The 23,534-nt window shown below is 38.6% G+C and overlaps 1 protein-coding gene across 2 annotated transcripts in view; it reads right to left on the bottom strand.

Annotated features, from left to right (window-relative positions):
- Positions 1-23,534, bottom strand: part of BROX (BRO1 domain and CAAX motif containing) — a 1,162,070-nt gene that overhangs the window by 667,048 nt on the left and 471,488 nt on the right. For both annotated transcript variants that reach the window (XM_044057891.1, XM_044057898.1), the window contains exons 5-6: positions 21,441-21,536; positions 21,287-21,359 (exon numbers count right to left, since the gene is read on the bottom strand). In XM_044057891.1, coding sequence (XP_043913826.1) covers positions 21,287-21,359; positions 21,441-21,536 — 169 coding nt within the window. The remainder of the gene's footprint in view (positions 1-21,286; positions 21,360-21,440; positions 21,537-23,534) is intronic.

The raw sequence follows: 23,534 nt of genomic DNA, 5'->3' as shown, positions 1-23,534 counted from the left end.
CCTCAAAAATCTAGATCCCTCAGAACCACAAGGGCGGAGACTTAAACCTTGACACGGTTATAAATAGAACATGCTGGAGGGACAGATTCATCACCCAGAGACTCCCTATGCTGTGGAACAAAATCCCGGTACATGTCAGGCAGAGCACCTCTCTGGCCTTGTTCAAGAGGAATCTTGACCAATGGATGGGAGATTGCAGATATACCCCAGGGATTACTTCAGTGTCACTGCTTGACAGAGGCACAGCAAAATGATAGGCATAGTTTTTATTCAAACTAAAGGGGTGGCGAAAGCCACATAACTATGGGCTAGGCTTATAAATGCCCTTGGGCAGATAGCCTAGTATGAACCTATGAACCTATGAACCTATAATCCAGTGAAGATTTCTCATATATCTTGCCAGGGGAACAAAAATTATGGCCAATGACATTCACTCCCAAGGTTTGAAGAATCAATTGGACTGAAATTTTTGTGTTGTGAACAATTTTTGCGACCTGGAATCTTAATGTTTTTATTCTGTTTAGGGGAAGTGAAGATGTCGCAGATAAATTTGCCCCTATGAACTCCAGTGTTTGAGACTGTTGCAGCTGAGATTTGTTGTAATTTATTGTAATTCCCAGAAGGAAGCAAGTTTGGAGAAAGTACAGTTGTGTACACTTACCATAAATGTAGATGTTCGAGTGTATTCACTGTTGCAGTCATTACATTTGGGTTATCCTGCTGGCAGGTTGCCCTCAGCCGGCCTGAATTCCAAAGTCTTGGATCCTGCGTCAGCTGCTGTTGCCTCTTCCCTGACGTCAGGGGTATAAAAGATGCAGCCAACGCCATTTTATTTAGTTTTTCTTACCCCAGATGTCAGGTGCCACCAAAAAGGTATGCTAAAAATATGTAAATAAAACATACATGCCCCAAAATAAGCTTTACCTTCATCTATAAGCAAATACACCACCTAGGTTGCATAGATTAGAGAAGTAAAGATAAGTTCCAGCAAAAATAAGGGGGATGGCGGGTGGGTAACCTGGACTGCAACAGTGAATACACTCGAACATCTACATTTATGGTAAGTGTACACAACTGTACTATGTTCTTCGTGTTTCACTGTTGCAGTCATTACATTTGGGTTGAGTCCCAAAGCTATGGTTGGGGGGCTGAAGCTAAACAGCATTAGGAGCGGCTATGAGGCCCTGCAGAACTGCAGTGCCAAAACCCGCCCTGGATTTAGAGTAAAGAGGCAGATTGTAATATTTTGTAAAGGAATGCACTGAACTCCAAGTAGCAGCCTCCAAAATGTTCTTAGTTGGTACTCCCCTGAAAAAGGCTGCAGAAGTGGCTGCAGCTCTGGTTGAATGTGGCCTAATGCCCTTAGGCACTGGTTTGTCATGCTGTGAGTAGCAGAAATGAATGCAGTGACCTATCCACTTTGAAATAGTCTGCTTGGAGATAGCCTTTCCTTGTGATGCTGTGGCATATGTCACTAGTAATTGCTCTGTCTTTCTGAAAACTTTAGTTTTGTCCAAACAGAATCTAAGTTGTCTGTGTACATCCAAAGAATGCAGAATGTTCTCCCCCTTGTTCTGAGGATTTGGATAAAAAGTTGGCAAATGAATTGTTTGGTTAAGGGCTACACTGGATACCACCTTAGGCATAAATGTAGGGTTGGTTCTCAGAGAGACCCTGTCTGGATAGAAAATGATAAAGGGTTCCACAGCCATGACAGCATGTAGCTCTGAAACTTGTCTTGCAAAAGTCATTGCCAGGAGCAGAGCTGTTTTCCAAGATAAGAACTTTATGTCCGCAGTAGCAGCTGGCTCAAAAGGAGGTAAGGTGAGTTTTTCCAAGACATAATTGAGGTCCCATGCAAGTATTGGCGTTCTCCTTGGAAGCCTTACGTTTTTGGCTCCTCTGAGATACTGCCTTAATAAAGGATGAGAAAAGAGTGGTGGCTCTGTATTGTAATAAGCCAAAATGGCAGTGGCATGGATTTTAATTGATGAAAAAGATAGGCCTTTGTCCAGCATCTCAGTTAAATATTGCAAAATCTGAGGAATATTTGGGACAGCTGTATCAGTTCCTTGAGCTTGGTTCCGAACACAAAGTCTTTTCCATTTCCCAGCATAGGATTTTCTAGTACTTGGCCTTCTGCCTTCTAAAATGACATCCATCACAGCTTTACTGAGAGGTGTGGTTTGTATGGCTACATTATCTGCCATGCTGCCAGGTTTAGGGTCCTGAGTTGGCTGTGCAGAATATGATTGTTTTGCTGGGACAGTAGATGAGGTATTTGAGGTAAGGTCCAGGCTGGGCACTGGGACAAGTTCTTTAAGATCGGATACCAGTACTGGCGTGGCCAGCCTGGGCAATCAGAATCATTTTTGGTTTCTCCTGCCTGACCTTTAGGAGTACCTTGGGGAGGAGAGGAAGTGGAGGAAAGGCATATACTGATAGGTTTGTCCAGTTGAAAGATAAGGCGTCCACTTTCCAAGCTTGTCCGTGGTAAGTCCTTGTGCAGAATCTTTTAAGTTGATTGTTTTGAGGAGAGGCAAATAGATCTATGTCTAGACATCCCCATGTCATTGTTATCATGCTGAAGACTTGGAGATCCAGGTGCAACTCATGGGGATCCATGAGGTTTCTGCTTAGTTTGTCTGCCAGAGTATTTTCCTTTCCTGGCAGGAATTGTACCTGCAGATGAACTTGGTAAGTCAATGCTGTGTCCCATAAAGCCATGGGTAGTCTGCACAGGGGGTAAGAATGTGTGCCCCCCTGCTTATGTACCACATGACCATGGTGGTGTCTGTCTTTATCAGTAGTTGTCCCGGATGAAGTAGGTCCTTGAAGGCTGTCAGGGCATTTTGAACAGCTAGCATCTCTTTTTGATTGATATGTAGATGCTTTTGGTTTGTGGACCAGGTGCCCTGAATGCCTCTTCCTGCCATGTGTGCCCCCCAGGCATAATCTGATGCATCCGTCGTTAGGCTCTGCCTGGCTGGGGGTAGTGAGAATGGCTGTCCCTTGTTTTGGAGACAAGCCTTGGCCCACCATCGAAATTCCTGATACAGGCAGGGAATTAGAGTAATCATTGTTTCCAGGCTGTGGCAATGTTGTGTCCAGACACTTTTTAGGTACCATTGAATTTTCCTCATATGCAGTCTTGCATATGGAATTAGTAAGATGCAAGATGCCATGAAGCCCAAAGCCTGCAGAAATTTTCTTGCAGATAACTGGGCCTTTGTTGCCATTTCCTTGAAATAGGTAGTCAGTTGCCTTTGTTTGTCTGGAGTGAAATAAGCCATTTGGGCAGTTGTATTTAAGCTTGCACCCAGGAATATTCTCTCTTGAGAGGGTACTAGTTTTGATTTCTTTTTGTTGACTGTGTACCCTAGGCCTGTTAAGAGTTTTATCACAAAAGGCAGATGCTGTAGTAGAATGTCCTTGTTCTCTGCTTGTATGAGGCAGTCGTCCAAGTAAGGATATATTTATATTCCTCTTTGTCTGCAGTAAGCAATTACTGGTGCCAGGCACTTTGTGAAGACCCTGGGCACAGTAGATACGCCAAAGGGCAGTGCAGAGAATTGGTAAAGCTTTGAGCCAGCCTTGAACCTCAGGTATCTTCTGCATGACTGTCTGATTGGGACATGCAGGTATGCCTCTTTTAGGTCTAAAGTCACGAGCCAAGCCTTGCTGCCCAGCATGGGCAGAAGCTGCTGTAAGGTCAACATCTTGAATTTCGGTATATTCAGGAAAGTGTTTAGAATAGATAGGTCCAGTATTAGTCTCCATGCTTTGTCCTTTCTGGGTACCAAGAACAATCTTTAGTAAAATCTTTGTCCTTGCTCTTGCTGTGATAATTGTTGAATAGCCCTCATGTCCATGAGTGCTGCAACTTGTTTTTGGGCCTCTGCCCACTGATTTTTTGGCAGGTCTGGCCAACCGTTTGCCCTTGGCAGAGTATGGAAATGAAACTTGTGGCCTTGTGACACTATGTCTAGAACCCATTTGTCCTGGGTTATAATGTGCCAATTTTGAGAAGATAGTGCTAATTTTACCCCTAAGGGTGCTGCCAGAAGATAAGTGCTTGGTGCAGGCAGGGGGAAGTCATTGGGACTGTTTCTTGTATGACTGTGATTTGTCCTCTCCACCTTTGGAGGTAGAAGCACTCCACTGCTTAGACCTGTAGGATCCTTGCAGCTGTGATCTACCTCTAGGAAGTCTGGATCTGCCCCTTTGAGGTCTGTCTGAGACTGGAAAGGACCAATTCTTTGTAGGCCAGTGTCTGCTAAATCTAGGTGGCTGTACCTGTAAGAAATCCTTGACCATTTGCATACATTTAGCTTTGTCCTCCATATTCTTTAACACCTCTTCTGCCTTAACACCAAACAAGGTATCGTGTTGTAAAGGAGCATCTAATAATTTTGCTTTAACATGGTCAGGCAGATTTTGTTCCTTTAACCAAGGATGCCTCCTAATGACAGAACCCGTAACAGCTGCCCTGCAGGAGGCCTCCAGAGAATCAAACCCACATTGTAAAGTATGCTTTCCAACTTGTTCAGCTGCATGCATTAAATCCTGCATTCTTTGTTTTCTGCACATTCAGAATTTGCCATCATTTTCTGTTTAAGCAGTGTCATGATATATTGCTGATATTTGAGCATATGAAACTGGCAATTTAAAGCCCTTTTAGCCAAAGTAGTAGATGTGTAAACCTTTTTCCCCATCTATCCAGAGCCCTGGAATCCCTGTTAGAGGGGGTAGGATTTTTTGCAGTAGAAGCCTTGACCCCCTTTGGACCCTGAGAAATAGTTTCTGGGTCTGCAGAAGGGTTTTTGAAAAGAAATTTATGAGAGTCAGGGACCCTGTAGTATCTGTCCAGCTTAACAGGAGCTGGAGGTAAAGAGTCAGGGGTCAGACTAGACTCTGAAAACACATCATCTACAATGTCCATCACAGGTGGGATAGCTAGAGGCTTGTGTTGAGGTAGTAAAAGGAAATCTCTGAGCCTTTTCTTAGATTCTGAAAAGTCTTGGCTCTCCCAGTGAAAGTGCTCTCTCATGGTATGCAAGGTTTCCCCAAAAGAGTAGTCCTCAGGAGGAGAAGCTGAAGGAATAGATTCTTCAGTATCAGAATCCTCATAGGGGGGAAGAGAACATTCCTGATCAGAAGAAATGGAAACCTGATCTGAAGATTCATAGTCGGTTTCTTGCCTAGGCCTCATCAGGAGGGGGATGGGAACCCCTGATCAAGGTAATTAAGTCTTCGGCCATTTTGAACATCTGTTTTTTGGGCATGGAGGCCTGTCCTTGTGACTGGTGAACTTGTTTCTTTGCCTTTAAAGGTGTCTTAGTCTTTGAAGTAGGTTTTATATATAATTGTTTAGGTCTGAATACACCCTCAGAAGCCGATGCCTGCTCAGTGGCTCCAGACCCATCTGAGGAAATAGTTTCTGAGGCTCCAATACCTTGAGTTTCCAGTGGCCTGGCCAGCTCCACATGGGAGTCGGTAGTAGCTTGCGACTCTAAAGTAGCGGGCATCACGGGCTGTGAAAGCGCCTTACTGAGAACCGACGAACCGGCGACTTGTTTAGGAGAAGCTTTGTTGTCAGTTTTGGACCTCGGTTGCCTGTCCTTTTCTTTTTCTTTGCGTTTTTTATGAACTCCGGTAGTCGGATGGCTATCCAACGACAGTGTATAATTAAATCTTTACCCAAAATAGCTTAATGCAAAATCGGACCGGCACAAAACTGACAACTAGCAACGTTGTGGTCAGGGCCTAGGCAAGGAATACAGTAAGAATAAAAGTCCTTATGAGGTATTTGCTTCCCACAAGATATACAATTATTAACTTTTTCTGACATTGGTCTGGAGCAAGAAAAAAGTTTCCCCAACGGGGTACTAAGCTTTTAATGAACACTTCGGATCTGAAACTCGAACACGAAAATCTCAGGAGTCGGCCGACTGGCACTTGCGAACTGCTTGTGCTTCAGGCACCGTGCGGCAAGAAAGACTAAATAAAATGGCGTCGGCTGCATCTTTTATACCTCTGATGACCTGACGTCAGGGAAGAGGTGACAGCAACCAATGCAGGACCCAAGACTTTGGAATTCAGGCCGGCTGAGGGCAACCTGCCAGCAGGATAACCCAAATGTAATGACTGCAACAGCCACTGGGTTCAGATGCAAACCTTGGGTCTGACTAGGCTGTTACTACAACTCGTGGCCAAAGGAAACTCTCGAACTTCTCCCTACCCATAATGCAGCAACCCCTAACATACCTCAGATCTTGTTTGCTGCTTTTCACGTATAGACATGGTCAGCTTTGCTCTACAGCACTTTTTGAGATACATGCTTTTTTTTCAGTAATTTTTTCTGCTCTCTTTCATTCCTGTGTACACTTAGTGTATTTCTTACATACCATTGGTGGTAATTTTCTTAAAGATTTAAAACATTTGCAGTTGGCCAACATTAAAAAATAAACACACTGAAGCATGTCAGACCCACCTAAGTGGGGGCTACATCCCTCCACACCCTCAACTAAATATACTAACTCCAAGATTGCACAATAGTGGGGAAAAGGGCAAAGTTCCCCATGTTGGCAAACTGCCTCCTTTCCTGAATTATAATTCCTGTGATGTGAACGTTTTGAAATAAGGTTTCAGTGTTGTTGTCTCGGTTAAGTAAGATTCAATTAAATGGAATTTTGGTCTACTGAAGTAGACCCATGTAATATATGTATATATATATATATATATATATATATGTATATATATATATATATATATGTATATATATATATATATATATATATATATATATATATATATATATATATATATGTATATATATATATATATATATATATATATATATATATATATATATATATATACATATATATATATATATATATAGTATGTATGCATATTTAAATAACTTCTTTACTTAACCTACACTGCCATTTTCTCCCTTTGGAGCTCAAGCCACAGCAGCACTGCTGCATGTGTGGAGGAAAGCAAAGACCTTGAAAGACTGGCTAGACTTTATATCTTTATCTTTATATACTTGGGAGGATAAAAGCCATATAGCTAAGGCTACTTGCAGCAGTCATTTATGATTAACATGTACACAAACATACATAATACTTGAAATCTGCAGCTGTATCACAAATAAGTAAGAAAGCCTCTGAGTCAGCAATTACACCAAGGTTCCATAAAATAAAAAGAGGACAATTTAGTTTATTAGAAATAACAGAGTTAGACAAAAGTCTTACACAAGTAAAGGTCAAAGCGGACTGACCACCTTATAGTGCTAAAGCAAATGCAGAAAAGATTCTTTGCAATTACCATTAAGCCCTGGAGAAAAAGCTAGCTTAGAAAAGGTTAAGAAAACAGTACGGTAAATCATGAAATAAGTAAAGTACAGTTTGAAGAAAGGGATATTTAAAGATGCACATTTAATTTCATTTGTAAATCATACTTTTGAAATAATTATCTAAAATAGATGAAAGAAATAAGGAGCCAATTTTGTATGGAAAGATAGATATCTTGGAGATTGGATGAGGCTTATAGAAAAATAGTCAAAATGACTCAAAGCTACAGAACATAAAACTATCTAAATTATAAAGCTTATATAACATTGAATATCTTATATTTAACACAGATGCCTAACCTGAGGGAAGACAATTATCCAAAAAAACTGGACAGTTGAAAAATTAGGAAAAACAATAAATTAATAGCTTTGAAAACATTTAAGAACTAGATCACGGAATTACTTACATATTAGAAGGGAAGGTGGACAATTGTGCTTATAACTACAATACCACTGGATTGCACATGGCTGACATCCCATTATTTACCTCATTGGAACAAGCAACTATACTGGTGATGTTTTGTTCTTGAACCGCATACAGTCAAGGGAAAAACAGACTTGCTTATGCCCTCCATACATAAAGTAAGACTGCATGCAATGCCTTGCCCCACTATGGACCTTCCTCTATTAACCATCAAGGGATTTGTTGCTCTATTTTGTAGTGTACTATCGGGTTACCTTCAGTTTCCCGACAGATGACTTTATATACATGCATTACACAGACACGTCAATTCACTGACATTTCCAAACCCGACGTTAAACATGCGGTAAGTAAACACTTAAGCCATCCCGACAAACTATACTACCCAAAAAAACTGACCCGCCGATGTGGGGGTTTTCACCCCCCACCCCCCTTACTAAATATACCAACTCTGAGAACGCACTACCACAGGGGTAAGAAGCAAAGTTCAAGTTGACGGCTGAGTGTTTACTAACCTCACGGTTAATGTTGGGTTTGGAAATGATGAATTGACATGTCGGTAAGGTCTGTCAGGATACTGAAAGTAACCCATACTATCATCTATTAATGACTAATAATAGCACCTTGAGTAAATAAAAGAGTTACTTAAAAATCTAGGGAAAATAATTCATATTTAAAATATCAACGTCAGACAACAGCAAAAATGTTAAGCTATTCCATAAAGTAATGTCATTTTAAGATTTCTGTAGAAATTAAGAATATTCTTATCTAAAAACTTCAGTTTAGATAATAATTTAATACTTAATTACCTAAACTCACAGACAATTTGAAAAAAAAATCTGAAAGAAAGTCATACAAATAATTAATACTTGAGGCTAATAAAGATTTCTCTACATGCAACTTATAATTAGAAACTTTTGAAAGAGGTATATAACAGCAATCATTCTTAGACTACGAGTTCTGGGACACCGAATATAAATTATTATAGCACATGCAAAGGCACCTTAATTGTGAAATTACTGAAGTTTTGACAGTTTAAGAACAACTTATTTAATAAACGCTTAAAACACTTTATAAATAAATGAGAAGAAAGTGGTCAACCTTGATGAGTACTACTAAATGTTACCATCTTCTTTAGCTCCCTTGTCCAAGATGGCTGCAGACTGATCAGCAGCTTAACTTCATTTCTCCCAGTGTGAAAAGATAAACTGAGAAACTACAGCCAGAGTTATTATCAATTTGAAAAAAATGTAACTTACTGACTAATAAGCCCACTGCCTGGATGCCTGCAAAGAAGTAACTATGACAGCTTGAAAGAAAATCAACTAGAAAATGTGAAGAGGAAACACTGACTGGGAAGAATTCTGCAGCTGTTCAGCAAAAAGCAGTTCAAGCTCCAGCTTTGGAGCTTTGGTGCAAAACATGGCATCCAGTAATCTAGAGGGAAAAAAAAGTCAAATGTGATCAAAGCTGATTAAAACAAATGAAACACTGAAGGAGTACATCAACTCAAACAACAAAAGGCTAGAAAAAATGGAAGACACTTTAAACAGATATTTATATGAGCTGCTAACACTGCAAAAATCACAGGCTGAAATGAAGAAAATGCTGGCTGAGCATGAGACTGTTCAAGAAGAGATGTTTCAATAAATGGCAGACGTAGAGGACAGGCCATGTAGGGAAAATCTGAGATTTTCTGCTGTATCATAGAAACTAGAAGGAACAGACTGAATTTATTTTATGAAGGCACAGATATGCATGTGTACTGGTATTCCATAGGAGGATCCATTAACTGAAAGAGCATACTATGTGTATGCTCCAAATCTGGCCATGAGAAACCAGCCAAGACCTACATTAGTAAAGATTCAAACCAACCTGCAAAAAGAGTTGATAAGAGTTGATCCTGGCAAAACTATGTCAAAAGGGCAAAGTATTAAAAGTTGGAGAAAGTGAAGTGTTTGCGGGAAATGATTATTCACTATACACCAGGCAGAAGAGAAACAATTTTATTCTGGTAATCAGGGAATATCAACAGGCACCTCTGAGAATAAAGGTGCTAAATAAAGCTGTCTTCAGAATTTTTTTCCTGGAGGATCAAAGTTATTTTTGATGCAGAACAGGCTAAGGAGAAAATGCAAAAGTTTGTCCAACAAAAAGTGAGGCATCAAGCAGAAAGAGGACTCTGCTTTTCATTCTTCTGATAATAAAGCACACAGACAGACTTTGCCAGTGAATCCTTTTCCACTGTTCCAAAGGAAAATGAGAGACAGAGAAAAACACAGGAGATGACCAGAAGAATCAGGATTACTATGGAATTAAACAAGAATCTGGAGTTCCGAGATGGAGATGAACAGGCAGAAGATCAGCAACAAAGAAATTAGTGAAGAATGTGAGATTGCAAACCACCAGTCACATTTGTGAAATATGTCTGTTTATGAATAAATAGAAAAAGTGGACTTTTGTTGACTTTGTTAAACCTATGAGGAACTGAAGCACATTCACCTCACTTCATGTCACTAATGTTTAGGAGGACTATAAGGGGAGGGGAAGAGGAAGGAAAATGGTAACCGTAAGTAAACATTTATTTTCCTAACAGTATCTCTATAAAACTTTTCACAACATAAATTACATATTTTAAAGTAAAGTATCTTTAGTTGTTCTTGTATGTGATAAAGTTGTTAAAGTAAACAGATGCTTTTTTCTCCCCCTTCTCTTTCTTTCATTAAGAAATATAGACATTATAATGCAAACAGAAAAAGAAATGCTAGACAAAGCATGTTTAAGTTAATAGGCTGGGTTCTTGAGGTGGGAGATAGGGCTGTAAAAGTACACAGATCATAATGTACTTACAATATGTTTTCTATTACTTTTGCATATGTGAATGTATGGATTACATCCCTTGGCTTAATCTAATAACAAACTTTTAAGTGGAAATAAGTAAATATGAGAGCACTGGATATAATGAAAAGTCTCCCTTTAGCAATAAATGTTTCATCTTGTTTTACAGGGTGCAAAAAGGAATATCTTTATTATTGTTTTCTCTTATTTTTCCAAGGAGACAAGCTGATAATAAGACAATAAAAGAAGAACACTAATTTCTTCATGGCTAAAATTTAATGACTTTTGAAAGTATGCAAGAAATTTTGACATCTGGGGAGGGGGAATAAAGACAAAAAAAAATGAACAGAGACCAATTATTGTAAACAGAAGCACAGTCAATAGCATGCATCTTAGCATGGATGACTTCAATTTCAGGTTAACTAGGGTGTGTATTAGAACCTGTCTATTTGGCTTAAATAAACCTTTCAGGAGGGTTAAACTTCATTATTTAAAGATGTACGTAGTTATCTATGTCTGTAGCAAGTTAATATGTTATAGGGGTTTCTGGAGGTGTTTTTAAAGGGTTTTTATTAAAACAAAAAGTCTTGCAAAATGTGACACAGGTTCCAATGTTGATAAGAAACAAAAATGTATAAAGGGTTAATGTGCCAATCATTAATGGGTGCATGTTCATAGGTTCATACAGAGATAGGTTCATAGATTAGTACTAGGCTAACTGACCTTATGAGCCAAATTTTTTTTAAGCCTAGCCAATTATCCCTTGTGAGACTGAAACCCTGCACCTTGTGTTTGTAAGGCAAACACCTTAACCATTAGGCCACCTTCCTAACCTCCATGTACCCCTAACCCTGTATCACAAAAGCTAGAATTAGACTTTTAAAAAGCTGCCATATATAATAGGTGGGAATAAGGACTTCTTACCATAATGGCAACACTTTCCATATTATAATGGAATGTCAATGATCGGACAGGTACAGACAATTAAACTAAGAAAACTGGTAGGCAAATAACAATGCAACAGGAGACACATTTGGAAAGAACTGATCATATCAATTTGATAAAGAAAAGATTTCAGGATGGATATTCTGCAGAATATCAGTGACGAAGGAAAAGAGCAGTACTTATATTAATTGCTAGAGGAGCTGCAGTAGTGATAGAGAAGTTAAAAAAGATAACAATGGCAGATTTGTAGTAGCAAAGGGCTACAAGCAAGGTATTACACTGTCATGTATTTATTCCACCTAAAACTGCTATTTTGGAGCTTAAATTCTTTTGGGAGAAATAATCATCTTTCAGCAGGGAATAATACTTATTGATAGGGCCTGGAATTTCATTTGCAACAATGAAGATGTCCCTGGAGGGCCTAAAAGGGAAAATATAACAAAACAGGGTAGATTTCGGAAGAAATTTATGAAAATATTTGGTATGAAAGATGTGAACTCAGTAGCAGGAACTCAAAGAATTTACATATTATTTTCCAAGGTACAACAATTGGGCTAGACTTGATAGATATTATACTTTACAGGAACATGTCCATTTAACTGAGAACTCGGATACATACTCAATAACTATTTCAGGTCATGCACCGATTATTACTAAGATAAAAATGCAGGGTAATGAAGCAAAAATGAGACAGTGGCACTTCCCCATCTATTTGTTAAAAAGAGAGGAATTTAAGGAATGGGTAGTAGAAATTATCCAGGAGTTATTAGAGAAAGTACTCCAGAGGTTATAGCTAGTGAGTAGGATAACATGAAAGTGGTGTTTAAAAATAGGGTAGAAATAAAATAGAGAGAGATCTGGATAAGAAGCAATAAGAATTATTTAGAAGAGCTAAATACAAAATAAGGGGAATTGCCCAGAACAAGAGGAGGTGCAACTGCAGAGTGCTAAAGAGATAATAAAGGAGTAACTGGGTAATATGCTTGAGTTTAGAAAGACTGCTGTTAAGCAACTGTTTTTTAATAATAACTTCAGAGCACAAACACTTTTGGTGTAACAACTTAGGCAATAGAAAGTAGAAAGAAATAACGCCAAACGTAGGAGGTCTATAACAAAAATAACCAGAGATCTTGTAGAAGTATTAGAAATATTTCAGAATTTTTATGAACATTTGTATAAAGTACAGAAGTGGGAAATAAAGAAAAAGGCCAAATAGAAATATTTATGGAATACTTAAATATGCCAATGTTAGAGGTACATGAGGCTCAACAGCTAACAGTTAAGACAGGAGGAGATGAGAGAAAAGTGATGTTGTATAACCAATCTACAGGACATTCTCCAGGAATAGTTGGTATTCCTGTGGAAGGTTGGAAGCTAGGAGGGAAGACAATGATAATTCTGGAAGGTTTTGTTTAAAAAGCTGTGGTAGCTGCAATACCTAAAGACACTACAGACTCATCTGATCCAGCTTCAAATAGGCCCATTTCAATTTTAAATCATTATTATAAAGTGTTTATGTTTATAATGACTAAATGAATGGCACAGGTGATGCCAAAACCCATAGATCTGGACTAGTGTGGTTTTGTGGAGGGGAGGCAAACATTTGACAAAAGTAATAGAAAATGATGATCCAGAGATAATCAGAATGTAAGAAAATACTTATTTTTGGGTCTTGATAAAAATAAAGCAGTCAACAAAGTAAGCTGGGATTTTGCGAGTATAGCAATGAAATCATTTGCATTTCCTGATACAGTAATAAGGTTACTCACAAGGATATATGAGGGATTGGAGGCAAAAATCAAAGTGGGAGTGTTCCCCCTCTGACAGGTTGCCTGTGAACAGAGGAACCAGGCAGGGGTGTCCTCTTTCCCCTTTGCAATTTGTGTTATATTTAGAACCACTGGCAATGAAAATAAGGGACTCAGGCATGCAAGGATATAATTGCTATGGTAAATAGTAGAAAAAACACGTTCAGTTCCAACGCAGAGGCAGGAGACAATGATGAAATCCAAGGTATTAAAACACGATGATTTATTAGATGAAACACAGGGATGAGCGCTTTCGCGTAACAATACGCTTCTTCAGATCACCACACAGAGAATAACAACCATATTTATACATAGTTGATTAGCTTAGATAATCCAATTAATTCAAACCCTCCAATGAACAACTAAGGGGAGGTTATTAACAAAAAGTTAACCCTCCGTGAACCAAAACACAATATTGTGACCATTTCAACCTTTCAAGTGTTTTAATACCTTGGATTTCATCATTGTCTCCTGCCTCTGCGTTGGAACTGAACGTGTTTTTTCTACTATTTGCCTCCTGGTTTGTAACGGACAGTTCCTATTTGGAGTGGTGATCTCTGTGTTAAGATTTTCCTATTTTTTGGTCACCTATCCATACGCTATGGCTAATCAAGAGTTAGAGTTGGATTATGTTCCGAACCCGAGGGCGAGTTCCGCTCCCAGCAAATGGAATAGTATAATGAATTTTACTACTAACCCTTTATTGGGTTTGGACTTGAAAACCAACTTTCCTGTTGCCGAAAGTAATGATGTGAGTAACATTGAACAGTTTACCCACAAGTTAAGACTGCTAGAGAATGATCTATACAAGCTACAGAGGCTAACATGGCAACGAAAACATCTAGAGGCATGCCTGCATTTCAAGTTAATACCTAGAGGAATGCGTGTCCTCTGTATGCCCTCTTATGGTGAGCAACATCCCAATCTACTTAAATTATGGCAGCAGATTAACCTCGAAACGAGTTACCAATACATGCAGCTGATTATTGATTATTTTACTCCGTTGGAAACGGAGCTGTCACAGAAAGTAGAGAAATTAAATACTGAACTTTGTGATAATTTTAACCAGGACTCATGCATGAGAAGATTAGAAAATGTCTATATGCAGGTAGACTCTTATGCATGCAAACTCCAGCAGGTTAAACAGAAAAAACTGCAGCGTGACTATCGTGATTTCTGTGAGGGCAATGTCTTTGTTTGGCCCAGAAGAACTGTGAATACTACCCCGGCTTCTACTCCTGCAGCAGCCATGGTTACCATGGATACCACCTTAACTGAGGCTGACTTGGTTAGCCCTCTACCTCAGGAAGCAAACGTTGCGAGATCTCGTCGGACTTCCGGCACCAGCTTTGCCACGCCTCCTGAACTTCCTCTTCACATTGAGACGGCTAACACTGTCTCTACACCACAACCGAACCAAGAAGCGGATTGTGCTACTACTAACACCAAGAAGGATCTAGGGGCCATAAGGAAGCATGGAACTTTTCCCTCCAGCTCCCGTGATTTTTTACCTCTACCCATCAAAAAACCTCCGTTTCCCAGAGACAGGTCGAACAGTTGGGACAGAAGGAAACGGAAGCTCTCGGGCGAGGATTACCAACAGCGAAGAAGGCGAGCAAGATAGAAGAACATTTATTTTTCAATCTTTCGGATCTCCAACTGAGCGTGTATGACGTTAAGGTCCTAGATAAAGGATTATCTTTCATTCCCTCTCAAGGTAGCTTTTTACCCCAAATTTTAACTGACTTACGGCTGTTCGCTAGGAACATAGCCATCAAGCTACTGTTTTTTAAGGATGCACATACTGAGAATGCTAGTAATTGTATACCTGATTATCAAGTGTTCAAAAAGAAAAGTACCTTCTCCCCTATGCTACCGAGTCATGTGGAAAGCTTTGTCAAACTCTGTGAGAGAGATCTATATGAGTACTTCTTGAAGGGCAATAGAAAATGTTTATATTATAATATGTCCAAAGATGAAAGCGTTTCACTTAGGGAACTCACACATAATCAATCTGTGACCATTAAACCGGCAGACAAGGGAGGGGGTATAGTTCTATTGAACACTAAAGATTATGATACTTATATGAGTAACATGCTTGATGATTGTTCTAGCTATAAACACGTTGACCAGGAAGCTCTGAATAAGATAGTTAGTAACATCAATGATACCTTGTACGACCTACTAATGGGTCGTCAGATCAACAAAGATCTTTATGATTATTTCTCTACCCCTTTTCCACATCTTCCTGTGATAAAAGGCTTGCCCAAGATGCACAAAGGGCTCCAGCTGAGACCTATCGTCTCAGGTGATGGTTGGAGCACAGAGAATATCTCAGTATTTCTTGAAAAAACGTTGAAACCATTTGTTAATAATATTCCAACCATCTTGAAGGACACCTATCAGCTCTTGGATATATTAGATACTCTAGGGGCAGTATTTAATAAAGATAGACACCTCCTGGTGACTATGGACGTCAGGAACTTGTTCACTTCCATTCCCAACGATGAGGGGATTGAAGCTATTAGAATGATAATGCAGGTTTTTCCTTTGATAGATCGTAATACAGAAATTCTAGTATGTCAGTTGTTAGAGCTGGTGTTGGATAATAATGTCTTTTGTTTCAAACAGCGTATGTATTTGCAGGTAGCAGGGGTTGCCATGGGCACCCCCTGCGCCAATACATACGCCAACCTAGTGGTACATTACTGGGAGAGGGAATTCTTATTTACTCATCCCTCTTTTAAAAAATGTCTAGTATACCAACGTTTTGTGGACGATATTTTTATGATTTGGGATGGTAGTGAACATGACCTTTGTACATTTGTAGAGTATCTAGAAACCACTACAGGCTATTTAAGATTTACTGTGGAAACCTCCTATGATAGTATTAACTTTTTGGATATCAGCCTTAGTATTAAGGGTGATAGACTTTCATCCACCCTCTATCGGAAGGCATGTTGGAAAAATACTATCCTACAGTTTGATAGCATGCATCCTCGGCATGTTTTCAAGGGGATAGTAAAAAGCCAATTCCATAGGCTTAAAAGGCTCTGTAGAGACCCTATGGACCTAAAGCTCCAAGTGAAAGAGATGGAGCTAATTTTTGTAGAAAGAGGCTATGATATTAAGTTAATTAATCAGGTTAAAATAGAAATAATGGGAGAGACACATGATGCTGATTATCATATGCCTTCTGGTATTACGGCTGCTAATAAATCAGCTCCTAAAATGACAATGACCCATGAAAGAACCATGTTTGTTACTACCTATACGAATGACAGTGCGACCATTAGGAGAATTATCTCTAGACATTGGGGAGTCCTAACATTGGATAATAGAACATCAGAGATAGTAGGCCCCAACCCTGGTTTTATATACAGGAACAATAAAAACTTAAAAAGGATCCTATGCATAGATCATGATACAAGTAAGATTAATCTCTCATTGACAGAAGTCACGTCAGGAGAAAGGGGAACATATCCTTGCAGAAGATGCAACTATTGTGGATACGTATCTAGGGAACAAGATTTTATACATCCAGTGTTAGACTTCTCCTTTAGCCCTAGGTTCTATGCAGACTGTAACACCTCGGGGCTAGTTTATTTAGCTAAATGCCATACATGTACAGCATTTTACGTAGGCATGACTAAAAGGAGTTTTAAACAACGTATTTATGACCATGTCTACGACATAAGGAAAAAGAATATGCTGAACGCATTGGCTAAACATATTTCTAACTATAATGATCATGGCTTTGAGTTTAGGGTACTTCAGATTGTACCACCTAGGCAGAGGAAAGGTGACTATTTGAGCTATTTGGAACAAAAAGAACTGGAGTGGATATTTAGACTAAGAGCCCATTATCCACCAGGCCTAAACACGTATATTTCTTTACGTTCCATATTAAAGGCTCGTAGATAATAAGATATTTACATCACGTATTTGGCACATATCTATTTTTATACCATTTTTATACCATGAATTATGGTCTATTTTCAGGCTTTATACCATATCCTGCTATAATGTTTTATTTATTTATATACATACATATATTTATTAATAAGGTAGTCTATACCAAATATATTGTATACTAGTTTCTTTGGTTTTGGACGGTTATGCATGGTTAGATTCATCTAACATGAAGTTTTTGTACCTTATATGTATAAATATATCTATTTATGTTTATATATTTTTATAGCTATTGAGTTATTAATTGCATTCATTTTATATGTATATTTTTTATATATATATTCTTTTTTGAATACATGTTTTTATATTGAATATATATATTTTTACCTGAATATATATACATATACATACAACTGTACTAGATAATCTAACTTGAAAGGTTGAAATGGTCACAATATTGTGTTTTGGTTCACGGAGGGTTAACTTTTTGTTAATAACCTCCCCTTAGTTGTTCATTGGAGGGTTTGAATTAATTGGATTATCTAAGCTAATCAACTATGTATAAATATGGTTGTTATTCTCTGTGTGGTGATCTGAAGAAGCGTATTGTTACGCGAAAGCGCTCATCCCTGTGTTTCATCTAATAAATCATCGTGTTTTAATACCTTGGATTTCATCATTGTCTCCTGCCTCTGCGTTGGAACTGAACGTGTTTTTTCTACTATTTGCCTCCTGGTTTGTAACGGACAGTTCCTATTTGGAGTGGTGATCTCTGTGTTAAGATAATTGCTATGGTGTTCAAAAAAAGTTGGCTTTATTTGCAGGTGATATTATTTTGTACCAGATGGAACCAGAAAAGGATATCTCAGTGTTGTGGCATATTCTGAAACAGTTATGTTTTTTTCAGGGAAATAAAATTAATGACAATAAAAACAAAGGCTATAGTTATAAACAATTTACCCACACATGAATTGGTCCAGCAATACCCATATCTATGGAGACATGATAAAATGAAGTATTTAGGAGTATGGATAAAAAAAGTATTTGGTTAAGGGAACTAAGGATATGTGAGAAAAGACTAAACAAAAGATAATACAAAAACTGAGAAAATGGAAGCACTTGCCTATGGATATGGATAGCAAGACACAAGCAGTACAGATGTTTTAGTTCCTTTAGTTTTACACACAGGTTCTGTATATTTCTATCAACCAGAGGAGATGTTGTGGACTGTAATTAATAAAGAATTGAAAGATTTTATTTGGGAGGGGAAGAAGGCAAATCGGATAAGTTGATCCATCAGAACAAAAAGGTTTAGGATTACCTGATTTGAAGGGATATTGTAGAGCTACACAGTTAAGGCTCTTACACATAACACAAGCAGAAAGCTACAATTCAAAGTGGAAAGGGAAAATAATGAAACATGGAATAATTCAAGAAATAGGAAAGCATGGGATTTTTGGATTCAGATCCTTAAGGAGAATAAGGACAGTCATACAGAACATTATATTCATAAACTAGCAGAACATACTCTAAGAACTAAGCCAACACAAGAATGGAGAACAGATTCTGCCAATAGGGATGACTGCAATTAGGTGTACAAAGAACAGACGAGAGGAGGCTGGAGTTTACTGGAGGAAGCTGGCAAAGGACCAAGGTACTGAGAACAAATAATTACAGAAGGAAAGGTAAAAGAATAGGAAGAGGCCAATAAGACATTTGGATTGCAGGCCAGTGATTGCTTTCTCTGTCAGGGACTGATATCAGAGTACAGACAAACAGAAATGGTAGGGAAATCCTAAATGAAAGACCTGGACTGGTTGAGTTTGTAACTTAATCCAGCACAGTAGTTGTTAAAAAAGGAATAAACAGTAGGGCATATACAATATTGCATAATAACTACAGGACTCAATCAGAAGAGGTAAGAAAAGATTGGGGAGATACATTAGATATGCAAATCACAAAGGAACAATAGGAAGACAAATGTATGGCTCACAAATATGCCACAAAGTCTAGAAGATTTAGGATTTTTATCTAGAAGTGCTTGCATAGATACTTTTATTCCCCAAGCAAATAATATTTTTTCTTCAGGTAGATGGCAAATGTTGGAAGTGTCATATGGAAGAAAGAGGTAACTGGAAACATATGTTTTGCGACAGTAATGAGATGGCAGAGTTTAAAAAAATTCCCTCCAGAGTACTCTGTCAGGAGCACTGGGGGAGCAAATCAGCGGAACTAAAGAAATTATGCTTTTGAGCTGGGATACAGGATCAGAATTGCCTAGACATAGTAAGGTCTCATTAAGTGTTTGTAAATGTGAACATGATAATATGGTTTGATTACTTTTATATAACTGTAAGTTTGCCTATGTCACAAGTGATATAAAAATCTTTTAACCCCCTTTTCTCCATCACTAAAATCTAACCATCCCCATTAAACCATTCACTCCTTTACCCACTCAAAAGGTTGGGGGCTGGGAGTGGTGAAATCCAGCCAGAACCTTAGATACAGGTGGGTCCTCCCTCTCCAGAGGAAAAATGTCCTTAACAGCTCATCAGAGAGAAAGCACTACTCCCCTTAAAAAAGCATGAGTTGGGAAACAGGTACCACATATCTATGAATGGTGATTTTAGATATGCATGGTGAAGAAGAAATGCCTACCTGGGCAGGGAAAGCATCATAACTCATAATGCCTAATTACTTAATCCCTTCCCTCAGCTACTAAACAATTGGCAACCATCTTGCAACCAGAAAAGGAAACACGTCTGGTCACCATCAGAGAGCACCTGATTAGAAGGAAAGAAACACAACCCCACAGCAGGATGGACAAGCTGATATAAGATGCGAATGTCTACGATCCCTCAGGATAACTGAATGATTGATCTTATCAGAAGTGGACTCTGGTTTGCTCTGTTCAGCCTGCTACATCTGTGGCTTTCAGTTATCCTACATGTAGTTGACTAATAATCCAAAGAATTCTGGCATCCTAACTCATTTCTCTAACTTTATTCAGTCTTGACCATATTTTCTTTTATGCAACTTGCCTGCAATATCGCACTTCACACATTTATTCTGTGCACCTCGCAGGGTGTTTTTATCTTCTCCATAATTGAGTTACCATGCAGTCCATATATGTAAGCAAAACGGGGTGTGGAAGGTGAAGCTCACCACATGAGGGGTTCGGAGGGATGTAACCTTCTAGAAAAAAAAATGATAATTGTGCTGGGTGTATAATAGTTTGGTGAAAGAATTTTGATCTGCACAGATCAGAAAGGTTGGGTTTGTCAGGTGTATGTGTACCTAAAGAAAAAGGCTTAGTTGTTTATCCAGTGTTCGGGTATATGCCTGAGAAGACACACAGTGGACAGCATTAAAAACAGGTACAATCCTCCTAAAAGGGAAAGTGAAAAAAGGACTTCATGTGCTTTACCCAACTCACCTGAGCTGCTCTGGTGAGGGAATTTAGTACACAATGCAGCTCTATGGGGTTAAGGTTATAAAATGATAATGAGCATCATTCTGTTGTCTGTCCTGTGCTGGATTCCTTCAAATTCTGCTTGCATAATGCACACATCTTAGCAAATCACTTTACCACCAGTGAATCCTGGTCACTCCTAAAAAGAGCTACTTGTGTTAGTGAGCTTGCCTGGTTATCAAATGAATAAAACAAAATGGATGCCTAAGCACTAGACATAATTTTGTAAAAAATACGTGTAAACTGGCAAAGGAAACTGGTTTTGCAATACCATTCATCTTTGTCTTCCCTGACTCTCTCTCTCAACAGAATTCTCCTTCTGTTGTAACTCTTCACATTGACATTACCAAACTCTTGTATATCAGTATATGAAACAGTGCACACATTGTCTGGAAACACTCCCTATTATACACTCTTATGAAAGTTAAACTACATGTATGGAGACCTTGAGGGGACAAAAAAAATAGACAATAGAATATAGCAGATCATACAAAGAAGGACATGATGCATACTTTAAAAAATGCCTTTACCTTCAGATGAGTGAGGATCCCAGCTGCAGTTTTTAAACATCTATGCACATCCTTAGCTTCATCAACTGTTATACTAAAGAACAAAAGCAGCTCATTAAAATCCTGACATGATTAAAACAGCAAAAGATACAAACAGCTGAACTGTGCTACTTACTCTTCTTTTCCAGCTAGTCTTGATGCGTATTTAGTATACCACAGAGCAATATCAAATGCCATAGACACAAGCTCAAATACAGCATCTTGCTGAGCACTGAGAAATGAAATAAAACATGTTCCAAGTTACAGATTACTGAAATATGCAAGACAGTCCTGAAACCTGAAAAGAAAATCAACAGAACTTTTCTTATTAATTAAAGGAATACTCTACCCCAGAACTAAAAAAAAAAAAAAAAAAAAAAAAAAAAGTTTTTTTCACTCTATCTTATTTCATGGCCTATTTTAACACCTCAAAATCATTCTAAGTGCTTTATTTGTAATTTTAGCCTGTTTTCCACAACATGGCTACCAATGGCGCTTATATCAACGTGATCTTGTTCTCCCTAAACCCTTTCTCTTTCCCATTCATTCACAGTTTAAATAATATTCAGCATTATATCACATGATTAAAACACCAAATTATCAATAACTTGATATACTACTACTACTACCAAATGCAGTAATAATCATGTTCAAAAACATTTAAAAATAATTTTTTTAAAAAAACACTTCTAGCACAGGGATAAAACCTTGACTACAGCCAAGCTGACTCTCGTTCCTTTTGCTACTTAGGTGACTGAAGGAGCGGCAGGGAAGATGGGTGTGCCTATCATAGGAAAGTAAGTGACAGCACAGACATTTTTTGATCAGGACTGGAGACATCATGTATGGGGGTGTGTGGTCCAAAGAGGAAGAAGGATGATGAAGGGCGATAAGCCGCATGTTCCTATTGCATGCTCACACCTTGGAAAAAGCCATGTAACCACAACAGGAGGGGAGGAGCAATGGGGTTGGCCATAAAAAAAATACTCCTTGGTGGATGGTAGGACAACCAGATCCCCCCATGATGCCATTACGATCCACACTGGCCAAAGCCTGTAATGGAAGTAGGTGTTAAGAGAAGCTGGCGAACCCAGGGATGGACGTGGGCACTGGTGCAAGGTATCACAAGATGATGCAAGAGGGACAAAAAGTATTTAAAAAAAACACTTATAAATTTTTAACAGAAATTCCATTTTATGAATTTAATTTACATTTAATTATCTCATTTTCCAATTTTTCAATTCAGGTTTAACATTTAATCACTCATTTAATTGTGAATATTTTATCAGTCAATCTCATTTCCATTCTTCTCACCTTTAAGCAGGATTCAGAAAATGGTCAGCCACAAGCAGGAAGGCTGAAGAAAAAGGGTCTTTTAATGCAATGACACAAACCAGTAATTCATAGACATGCTAGCCTCAATGAAGAAAGACTTCATTACTGACAAATCTCTTAATCACATGGTGATCAAGCACAAACAAGCACTTAGCTACAATAATCACCACCAGTGGCCTTACGCATCACATTTGCACAAGCACCCCCATATTTACTCCCCCACAAACCTACACACACAAACAGTGACATATCCCCATACCTCTCAACTACCCCTGACAGAAAAGAACGTCTCTGATGTCTCTTATAATTTCCATGTCTCTGCCACAGACAAATGCAATTAGTCAATAACGTCAGATATTACTTTCCAGGAGTAATTCCCTGTGTTGGTAAAGTTTCTTGTAAAACAGCTGAAATTGTTAATGCTGCCATTTGTTCCTCGTTGGTCAGATCCGACCACAAGCTAATCCCCCTAGACATCCACATCCCGCCCCCACCCCCCATTAGGAAAACCACCGTAAAAAATTTCTCCAAAGCCAACTTCACGCTTCTTAAGGCAGAAGTGGCAAACTTCACGACACCCATGCAGACAGACAATAGAGGTACGACTGCTGAATCTACAGAAATGCACTTTATAAGCACTTACACGAGTGCATGGATCATGCTATCCCTAACAGAACCAAGATGCTATCCTCCAAAAAAAGGAAGCCAATCTGGTGGTCCCCTGCCATAAACAAACTCTACAACAGAAGAAAGAAACTGTTGCCAAAAAAAAAAAAAAAGAGTAAAATCCCATGATTGGAAAAACTCCCTAGTCAGCCTCAGTAAGAAGCTGAGATCCCTCATAAAATCCTCCAAAGCTAGTTACGAAAAGAAAATCACCCCTGACTCTAAAAAC

Source organism: Protopterus annectens, chromosome 1.part2 (assembly GCF_019279795.1).
Source record: "Protopterus annectens isolate FY-2018-M chromosome 1.part2, PAN1.0, whole genome shotgun sequence".
Classification (NCBI taxonomy): Eukaryota; Metazoa; Chordata; order Ceratodontiformes; family Protopteridae; genus Protopterus; species Protopterus annectens.
This window is presented reverse-complemented; position numbering and strand designations above follow the sequence as displayed.